Source organism: Patiria miniata, unplaced genomic scaffold (genome assembly GCF_015706575.1).
Source record: "Patiria miniata isolate m_02_andy unplaced genomic scaffold, ASM1570657v1 HiC_scaffold_6, whole genome shotgun sequence".
Taxonomy (NCBI): domain Eukaryota; kingdom Metazoa; phylum Echinodermata; class Asteroidea; order Valvatida; family Asterinidae; genus Patiria; species Patiria miniata.
Window position 1 is genome coordinate 16,619,295 of NW_024037073.1, and position 10,559 is coordinate 16,629,853.

Consider the following 10,559-nt stretch of genomic DNA (forward strand, 5'->3'; position numbering starts at 1 on the left):
CTTTGAGTTGACGCTTGCAAAGGATAGAAATAAATACAAAGTTGAAGAGGTATTCGATTAAGTAAGGTCAGGCATGCAACTTTTCCTTGGATCAGCTGATTTCCTCTTTTTTTTATTCTCATTTCTGCCATTCAAAATTGAAAATCACTGTACAAAGTCTTCTGAATTTAGGAATTTCCTCTTTTTGTGTGAATTTACAGTTGCATGCCTGTAAGGTGCAGGTTTTGGCTTCGAGTCCAGCCTTCAAGTCCAGCCTGGGGTCATGGTGCGTGTGCCCTTGGGCAAGGCACTTTGTCACTCATTGTCACCAAGTAAAGCTGCAGGTTGTGGGTTGAAGTCCAGCCTGGGGTTATGGTGCGCGTGCCCTTGGGCAAGGCACTTTGTCACTCATTGCGTCTCTCCACCCATGAGTAAATGGGTACCTGTGAGGGCAGAGATGGTTATTGCGATTGAATTAGCTTCCTTGCGCCTAACAGGCTGCATCGAGCTGTATACTCCCCAGGGAGCTGAGATGGTATTTGGAATGTTTCAAGGGCCCAATGAGCAGGGGTAATATTGATGTAGCGCCTTGAGCAACAGTCCTGGTGGATGTGTACCAACTTTTATTAATAAGTTTGAACCCCCGAAGTGGTACAAAAAGTGAAAACATTAATAAAGAAGGAAGTCCAGCGTTGTTTCTTCCAAAACGAAGCAGTAAGGAAGGTGTATCTCTGTTACTCTTAAAAAAGAAAATGAAATGAAATTTTGTTGTTAACGAAATGAAATTTTGAACAATGCAAAATTTGATTATCAAATTTACATGCAATTGGGAACAGTCAAGCAATATTAATCAAGAAAAACAACACCTGGAACTATGGATTGTTCCTGTATCTCGTCAAGTATATTTATTTGTGCAACTCATTGATTTGTACATCATGAGAGATTAGAGATGATTTTCAAACTTTAAAAAAGTAAACTTGATTTTCTATTTAAAAAACCAAGAATTAAGTAAATCACTGGATAAGCACGATGCAAGCTAAGCAAAAATAAAATCATGTGAGAACCAATCAAGCGCAATATCTTTAATAAGCAGGAAATTTAAGCTAGTAGCGTGTTTCGTTGCTATTGCAAATGTCTTCTCTGCTCAGCAGAGTTGCGTGTTAAAGCTATAGTCCATCATTTGCAGCCATCCGAAAAGTAACTGGCGTAATTATTGTTGAAAAACAAACTTGGTTGAAAGATAGTAAGGGAACTAAACTCCCTGTGAAATTATTCTTTCTGGGAAGCTGTCATTTTGAAGTAATCAACGAAAGAAGGCATTTCCAACGGTGATTCTTAAGAAGCACCGTAGGAAAATTTAACTTGAGTTCGTTTTGTTATTCAGCGCAGCACGCACAAGTATTGGAACGACGCACACGCGCGCGCGGTTGTTATAATTCGTCTGATCAGTGCGCGACGTCGCGTATAGCTGCAATTCAAAACATGATTCAGTAACTTTTGATTTAAAATTGAGATCTTAGAATGCTTTTTTTCTCGGAATGTACAGCTGAAGCTTAGCTGAAACTTCATCAGGTTAGTTGCTCAGTATCCCTCATTAGATTTTGAACTCTTTTGTTGCTTCAAACGAACAAAATGCACAAATTACAAATGATGGACTGTAGCTTTAAGCAATTTCATGAAATTTACTCCCAGGTTGAACACGGACAATGTAACTCTTCAGCCATGAGTCACGAGCCAATATGGCCCATAAGGCAGGAATTTGTCTCTGGTTGTCATGTGGCATGAGTTGATAGAGAATATTTCTTTTCTCAAATTAAAAATTAAAAGAAATTTTAAAAACGAGGTAGAAATATAATAATTGGATGCAAGGCCAAAAAAAAAAATATTCGGTCTCTGGTCAGACCAAAGTTCCGGAATTGACGCGGCGACGCGGCTTTTGGGTTTTTTTTGCTGTTTTTTTTTTTTTTTCCCAAGCTTGGATTGTACAGACAAGGTGAGGTACTATTTTGCTTTTTTGGTGTCCTCATGTACATTGGTGTCCTCCATAATTTGCCTTGGTGCTCTCGATCATTTGCCTTGGTGCAATTTCCCATTCCTTGGTTCCTCGCTGTTGGAGCTACCGCGGAACATTTTGGAAAAAAAAAAGATTGACGCGCATGATTAAAATCGACGCGCGCGCTGACCAGAGACCGAGTTATTTATTTTTTTTTGGCCTAACATTGACACGGTGTCACATGTTTCATTCGAACGACATATTTACTCATATTTTTGGCAAAATACATTCCGATAATTTTACCAATATTATGTAGAGCAACTGCTAGCAAGGCATTCATACTTTTCATAACATGGTCCTATGTCACACATTGTGTCCCAACCCGGTGGAATGCCCCATATCTCTCAGGATTTCGTCCAAACTTATCAATTGAGATGGCCAGACCGTGTCTAAGGTTAAACAAATTTGTTAAAGCCGTTTTTCAATGACTGATAAATTTTATGAATAATATGCAAATTAGTATCCGCCATTATCTAAAATTTAACATCTATTAATCTGTGCAGGACTTAGTCCAATCGTATAAACGAAGTATCGTGAAGCCATGCATACAGTGATTATGTATTTTATACTGTATTATTGTGCATAGTATGCTAAGTAGCATCTGTCCTTAGAAAAAATAACTAATTTCTCCTCATGAAATTGCTCAATACTAAATGAGTTGTTGAACAGGACCCATATTTGCAGGGTCACTGATTAAATTGAAGCTACCTACATGCTTAAAAATTGTAATAAGTTATTGGGGAATGGATGAGTCGATACACAATTCTATGGTTGAGGACTGTGTTTATCGTGACCATTTATTCCACAACAATTTTTTAATATACATTGCTTAACTAAATTAGAAAGTGGAGGTAAAGTGGCTTGCCCAAGGACACAACCTACAGAAAGCAGCAGAAATTTGAGCCCCTGACCCTCTGATCACGAGTCACAAACCCTAACCCCTAGGCCACACTCCCTCTTTTACCCATAAAGTTTAAATAATGAAGTTTGCACTTTTCCTAGGTAAAGTGCATGCCCAGTGATAGTAAATCCTTCAGCCAAAACATTAACATCATTTTAGACTGGAATTGAAGGAATAAGACATAACCATGTAAATATTAACCAAAAGTTGCCCTATAATTTGGCAAGTTTGGCCAAATGTCATCTTTGGTTGTCTGTATTAAAAAAAAACTTAAATATAACCAAACAAAATTGGCAGGTAGGGATACCAGGGCAAGATTGGATATTAATTAATGCCAACTCCCTAGGGTGTGTGAACAATCATATAAAAAAGAAATTACAGCAAAAGCAAATGGTGTGTATATTATATTGTAATGGGCGCGAAATTACTGGTTCAAGTACTAGATGACTAGAGACTAGACAAGAATTCTGACTGGAGAGATCGCACGTGTTGTTCTTCAAATAATAATAATGGTTTTATTGTCTTCCAATACTGTTGGCACACACCGTGCCCGATGCGTATAATCTAATGTCTATGTGGATAACGATGAGGCGGAGCGCCAATGTGCATTGCAATCGAACGTTGAGTACGACGCGCTCCTTATTCTGGGTGAACTTCCTCACCAGGCCAGAACCAGTCACGATCTGAACACCGAGCCCTGACTTGGCTCGTCTCTCATAGCGTTTGGGCGCGTACATAGCGCAAGGAGCTAGCACATCATAACAAAATGTCTCTTGCAATGCTCTGATTGGCCGTAAACCACTGCGCCAAATATTATTCTTATTCATAATAATCATAGCGTCTTGACCTAGAAAGCTTCGATGAATTAAACTTGTACAAGTCATTTCATTTAACAGTTATTCTACCATTAGTTTATCATAGGCCCTATTATCAATACACAGTCAACTGTACTGGCATTAATTCTTCTCGTTGAAATACGAGTTGTTAACTTTAAACTTATCTTCTTATCTTCCGTAAGTCCTATCAATTAAGTTTATGAAAGGAACCTGTATCTTATCAGAGTGAAGAATAAAGTGTGCTTACTGGAAAGTAATCATGACTTGCATTTTCGTTACAATATTGTACCTTCAATTTATTTCTTGCAAAATTTATCTTTTGACTTATCGGCATATATAACAAAACAATTGTTGACTGCTGTGAGGTAAGATAGTCCCCTCGGGACGTACAGCACCTTCGTCTCCAGCACTCATATAAATGTATTAATTAAGGCAACATTATTCAGACGATTACATCGTCAATTTAACAATCCTAATGGCATAATGCACAGTCACCAGAGGGCGCCATATATCAAAATCTAACCTTAATATTTTTTTTTTCAAATTGAAAATATAATGTTTCACAATTTTGTAAATGCTCGAGTTTTGGGGAATAAAAAAGGGTGGAAAAAAAAAGACATTTGACAGAAGCAGGATTCGAATGAGTCACCACCAGATAAACATACCGGTGCTCTACAATGTGTATCAAAAAACAACAACAACAACAACAACAACGGAATGCCAAACGTAGAATGTTGTAACCAACATAGATAATATAGATATGGTTTGAAAGATACGCCTTTCCACTTTAAAATGAGACAACAAACGTCCAAAACTGATATTTCTTGATAGTATTTTTTTCCAAGCGAGGTCAAATTGATTTTTGGACCAAGTTTTCAATTTTAGGCATTAGGACAAAGGTAGCCTAATTGCCTCTGTGTGGAAATTTGCCTGGCCTACAAAAATGATTTAAGCGAGTAAACACAATTCTAAACACTGTCTTGCTATCACCTCATGCTAATTTGTTTAGCATGCAAGCATGTTCATAAACTGATAGCAAGAAAGTTTTGGGGTTTTTTTTGGGGGGGGGGGGGTTCCAAAACGGCTCAACCGATCCGACCCGAAAGTTGCAAACGCTAAACCGAAACAGACCCAATCCAACTAAAATGACGAAGGCTTCAGTTGCACAACACTAATGTATACGCATTTCACAGTTTACAATGGCGCCCTCTAGCAGCTGTGCATCAAGCCATTATACCGCACCTCGGGCCTTTTTGTATAGTTTCCTGGCCTCGTCCCAGAACAGGAGGCTGAGGACGGTGTGCGGCGCCAGCCGAAACCACGACGCTGACCAGCCTTTGTAGAAACCCAACAGGCCTTCCTTTTGGTAAATCTTCAGCAAGCAGTCTGTGAAGCCGCTGTAGTAGAGCCCCTTGCCGCGTGCATCCAGGCCCTGGTTGTATAGCCGCGTGCTGATGACGTCGAAGGGCGTCATGACGCAGACCACCACGACTCCGCTTGCCATGCCGGCAAGTAAGGGTACGGCGATACTTTGCGGGTGGAATAACTGTAACAAAAGAAAAATGTTCACCCTCAGATGACTGGCAAAGTGAGCTATGCCATCACAGCAGTCAAAATCAATCAAGAGAGCGTTTCTAACAGTTAAGAATTCCCTTGTCAATTTCATATAGCCATGCTTTGACTGGAGGTGATTGATATGCCAGCTGTACCTACCAGTTACCTCTTTTGTCTGTTGATGGAATTTGACTAGTTGGAGTGTTTAACATGAAATTGATCTAAGTGGATGTTTTATACTAGTCTGTGCACAAATGCAGGGCAGGGGAAAGTGGAAGAACTTTTTGACTGTCTGTGACTGATCAAACAATAGGAGGGTTTTCAGAAACAGAAATGTATTGGATATGATGAGCACCACTGCATTTTACTTGAAGTTCCCAATCATTTGAAGTGCCTATTATTTATGACTTGTTTTGGTTCAATATAAAACCGCTATATCAACATCAAAAGCTGATAAAGTCTGAACAAAATTTATTTGGTTCATTTTGTCTGTACATTTACCAAGTCTAGCTTGACCCAATGGATAGAATAATTCATAGATGGAAATAAAGATAACCTTTCATAGGTAAATATTCTCCATAAAATTATGGTGGAAAAAAGTATTCATAATCTGCATTTTTGTGCGAAAATTCCTTTTCCTCAAGTAGACTGAGAGCGTCTGTGTAAAAAAAAAAACAATACTTACATTGGCCTTGATAACCAGTTCTTTGGACGTCGAGAACGTGGAAAGTTGGGCTGCCGAACCAGCAGACACGCGCACCACAGCCGCCGTGACCCCCCTCCATAACCCTGTGACTCCGCCCTCTCGGAAGATGTGAAGGATGGCAGTGGTGAAGCTGGAATGCGTGTGCTGGTAGCCTACGGCTATGACATTGTGGGACTGTGCTTGTAAGTGAGTTTTGACCTGTATGACAAGACAAAAAGAAAACACATGTGCTACACTCAACATACTGTAGGCCTGGGCGTGTAGTGGATTTTCCTACTCGAGTACTCGCAGAAAAATTATGCGCTAGTAGGTGAGTACTCGCGAGTAGTTTACTAAATTCCCATAAACACAAAAAACGGCATAAGCATTACGAAGAAGGAAGTTACTACGAATAAAAAGCATGGAAGGCACACTGCATTCTTTAGCAATGAGATATCCTTCCTTACTATGCAACATTTTGGCTCATTTAACTTGGAATTTTATTTGTTGAGAGTGCTAGAGGAATCCCAAGGAAACAGATGGCGGAAGTCAAAAGTTAGTTCGGCACAGAATCCGCAAAGTGGTTACTTTTTTCCAAGTCAGCCCTTGTAAAAACATTGCTACTCATCATGAGTGCCTACTTCTACTCGCGCCAGGACAAGTACTCGAGGAGCTGAAAAATCACGAGTAGTAGAAGTAGCAAACCTGAGTACTCGAGTACTCAGAATACTCGCCCAGCACTAACATACTGTGTTCATTTATTGGAGGAGAAATAACTGCCCGGCTTTTGGTCAACTGTTGTTTGTTCCAGTGAGCCAGCCTTATGAACAGACTGACTCATTGACCGATGGTCACTTTGAGTCAGGCAGTGCTATCATATAGACAAAGCCAGGAACGTGATCAAAGTACACGTATGAGGCCCCCTTCAATGGAGAAACCATTGTGCACGCTACTGTGCAAAGCAACTTTCAAGTGACGGATTATCTGAACAATAGCTAGCACAATGCTCTTGCCATTGAAGGGGGCCTTCGTGATGGAATTGATGTTGTGCCCAGATTCATCTAACGAATTACCCCATAACTCGAATGAATGGGCATAAACTGGCCAGACTGGTAGACTATGTAACAGCCTTAAGTTGGTGAACTTTTACAAGGTATTGAGCATATATCGTTGTGTCAGTGCAACACGGTCGTATGTCCATTCCGCAACGAAGTCGTATCTCGTGCGTATACGCTCCATGCAACAACGTCGTATCTCGACGTCCATTGACTTTGCATGTACATCCGGGTTATTTTAAGCCACATACATGGGCGTCGCGAGGGGGGGGGGGGCAAGGGGGGCACTTGCCCCCCCCCCCCTGGAAAAGCAAAAAAAAAGAAAAGAAAAAGAGACGCGAAGACAAAGTGGTGTAAATTTAATGAGTTTGGGGGGGGGGGGCAAAATGTCCCTGCCCCCCTCTAAAACTGATAAATTGAGAATGTGTTGAGAAATACAAGCATTTTTTGGCAAAAAAAATTTGCTCCCCTCTAGAAAAAATCCTGGCGACGCCCATGGCCACATATGACGTTTTGACATTCTGAAACTCGCCTTTTGCATTTATGCCATTTTAGGAGATACGACCTTGTTGCACTGATGCGATGATATATCTGCGTCACAAACATCCGGAACGAATTCTCACCATATAAAACGGGCTGCCGAAGAACGCCCCCGTGCAGCCGGCCACAGCCCCAGCGGCCACGCTCCGCGGCACGCTCACCTCCCCTTTCCTGTTCTTGGTCAGGCCCAGGTTGACCAAGCACTGGTAGCTGCCCAGCCGAACCCCGTTCATGAAGAGCTGGTACCAGAGGGCGGGCACCAGGCCCTTCTGCAAGGCCAGCAGGCCGTCCACGCGGCCGATGGTGAAGAACGCGTGGAAGACGTTGCGGTAGTGGCGCTGGTAGGTTCCCCGGGCTTTCAGCTCGCCCTGGAGCTGCATGCGCGTCTTGACCACCTCCAGGGGGTTGCTGAAGAGGCAGGCCCCGCAGGCGGCCACGCCACCAAGGACAAACTCAGAGACGTTGGCGCCCGCCATCGGAGGAGTGGGGCGTTGCACTACCTTTTAAAACATTTAATAAACATAACACAATGAAATACAACACAATCAAGTGAGCGTTCTTACACTTGGTGTCGACTAGCCCTGTATCTCTGGCCACACACCATGGGTATCGCACACCAGTGATGGGGTTTTCATAAAAATTAGGCAGTGTATATTTTGCCGGAGACAGCAAACCAAATAGTAAACGTTAGTTTGCCGGATATGCACTGAACATGCGCAGTTACTGTTTTTTTTTCTACTTAAACATTTTTCGGTGACAAATTTTAGTCTGGCTCCATGCCAATATTATTGTTGTATTTTTGTATTTACAAGATGGGAATCAGACCATTTTATAATTTCGGACTTTATTTCCCTTTAAAAAAAATCCTCCAGAGCAACAAATCTGAAAAAGAAAAGTAATACTCTGCAATAAAATGTTTGAGACATATTAAAATAATAAAAGAAGAATATTCTTATTAATTTGGGGATGGAAAAAAAAACTTAAAATTGTGGCGGACTTCAGGATTCGAACTTAGGACATCCCGTTCACCAGAGCCATTGCTTAACCACTGCTTAACCACTGCACCGACTGAGCTACACAACTTGGGTCGGAATTTAATACATCTTATAATTCAGCCCTATCTTAAAGAGTACAGCGCCCTCTGTTGATATGGATTGCCGCCGGCAAACCTTTAGTAAACGTTTGTTTGCCGGCGTTACCTCCGGCAAAATATCCACTACCTAAAAATTACGGCCAGTTTCTTACAAGTTACATACATAATGGTTGAAATCAAAAGGTGAGATGAACATTAATATGTTTGGCGGCAGATAAATTGACGATCGAGTATGGAATATTTCCCCATCTAAAACTGTGGTTAAATGATAACCTAATTGAAATGAATAACGAACATTACCACTAGTACTATTACTTAGTTAAACACAGTGCAGTGGAGCAAGGAACAGAACTTACTTGTGTACACAAGCTGCTTGTATAGCGCCCTCCATAGTTATGAGGTTGTTGCGGCCGCCGATGGGCGGTGCCGATGTTCTGTTTTGGGTGGGTTTTTTTGGGGGGGGGGCCTTGGAAAGGGACTGGGAAAGGGACTGGGGGAGGGGCTGGGGGAGGGGCTGGGGCCTTTGAGTTTTGTACCTTTCGCCGAGGAGACGCTTCTCATACTTTTGTAGCCAGCAGGCTTCAACGGCTTCTTTTCTTTGTCTTTTGTTTTTCAATCAAGGTTAAAATTAATGGGGATATCCCACTGAACCAACCCGTTTTATACTATTATTATTATTATATCATTCAGAACATTTATTTCTATACCTTCAAAAATTTAAATGATACAATTACGAAAAACACTAAATATAACAATGTTACACAGAAGAAAAGTGAGAACATTAATAAACAATTAAATAGAAATATGTAAATAAAATTGAAATCAAGAAGCCGATCATTATATGACAAAGCAAAATTGGCTTTTCACAAGTATGGGATCTCAGATTTAGGAAAAAAATCAGCAATTTTTTGAATATTAAAATCATATTTTTTTAGTGAAATTTACCCACCCAAGTTTTCATTCACCGTATGTTTTTTTTTTTCAATGGCACATCAGTAGCCAAATCGATTAGAACAGTGTGTTTTAGGGCCTTGTACGCATCTTTCCTGCAACTTTCACACAATTAATTCATTTTTTTTCTCTCCAAAATTGAAAAAATTCCAAGGGGTCACCAAAGCACATTCGAACTGGAATTTTGGACAGATGGGGAGTTTTAAAGACCATTAGCGTCGATAATTTAAGTCAAAATTAGTGAAAATTATTATTATTTTTCTCAATAAGTCGAAGATTTTTTGCAGGTCGATTTTGAAGGTCGATTGATGTTTATCTTGCATCCAAAAACATTTCTGAATTGTTTGGAGAAAAATTAGATTTTTTTGCCAAATTTGATAAAAAAGTAAGGCTAACAGCTTGCAATTTTTTTCTATTTTGGCTGAAAAATTAAACAGGCAGCATCGAGCTGTACACTCCCTAGGGAGCTGAGGTGGTATTCAATACCATTAAAAGAAAATGGTACTTCGAATGTTTCTATAATCAGGGGTGATAAGACTGTAAGCGCTGTGATTTAGTTTACTAATAAGAGCGTTCTTAAATGCCGATTATTATTAATAGCTTGAAACTGAGGGTCCCTAAAGAAAATTTAAACTGGAACTTTGGACAAATTGGGCGTTTTAAAGAAAATCAGCGTCGATAGTTTCGGTCAAAATTAGTGAAAATTATTAATTTTTGTCTCAATAAGTCGGTGATTTTTGTCCAAATATTCAATATGTTAACTGTTTGAAGGTCGCTTGATGTTTCCCTTGCATCCAAAGACATTGCTGAGTTGTTTGGAGAAATGTCAATTTTTTGCCAAAATTGATCAAAAAGTAAAACTAACCCCTTTCAATTTTTTTTCAATTTTGGCCGAAAAATAGAACTGCATGA

General features: G+C 40.3%; 1 protein-coding gene across 2 annotated transcripts; it reads right to left on the reverse strand.

Annotated features, from left to right (window-relative positions):
* Positions 1 to 3,420: 3,420 nt before the first annotated feature.
* LOC119743377 (solute carrier family 25 member 35-like) lies at positions 3,421 to 9,045 on the reverse strand. 2 transcript variants are annotated; one of them, XM_038219765.1, is made up of 4 exons: positions 8,997 to 9,045; positions 7,687 to 8,103; positions 6,009 to 6,227; positions 3,421 to 5,315 (listed from the first exon to the last, which is right to left on the reverse strand). In XM_038219765.1, exons 2-4 carry the CDS (start codon positions 8,077 to 8,079, stop codon positions 5,001 to 5,003), a joined length of 927 nt encoding a protein of 308 aa, XP_038075693.1. In that variant the 5' UTR covers positions 8,080 to 8,103; positions 8,997 to 9,045; the 3' UTR covers positions 3,421 to 5,000. The 2 variants fall into 2 exon arrangements, with proteins under 2 accessions (XP_038075693.1, XP_038075694.1); XM_038219766.1 differs by having other exon boundaries at positions 9,012 to 9,040.
* Positions 9,046 to 10,559: the final 1,514 nt, after the last annotated feature.

Coding starts and splice junctions, on each gene's coding strand:
- LOC119743377 (XM_038219765.1), bottom strand. CDS start 8,079: ATGGCGGGCGCCAACGTCTCTGAGTTTGTCCTTGGTGGCGTGGCCGCC. Junction 6,228..7,686: donor TCGGCAGCCCGTTTTATATG/GTGAGAATTCGT, acceptor CTTGTCATACAG/GTCAAAACTCACTTACAAGC. Junction 5,316..6,008: donor AACTGGTTATCAAGGCCAAT/GTAAGTATTGTT, acceptor CTTTTGTTACAG/TTATTCCACCCGCAAAGTAT.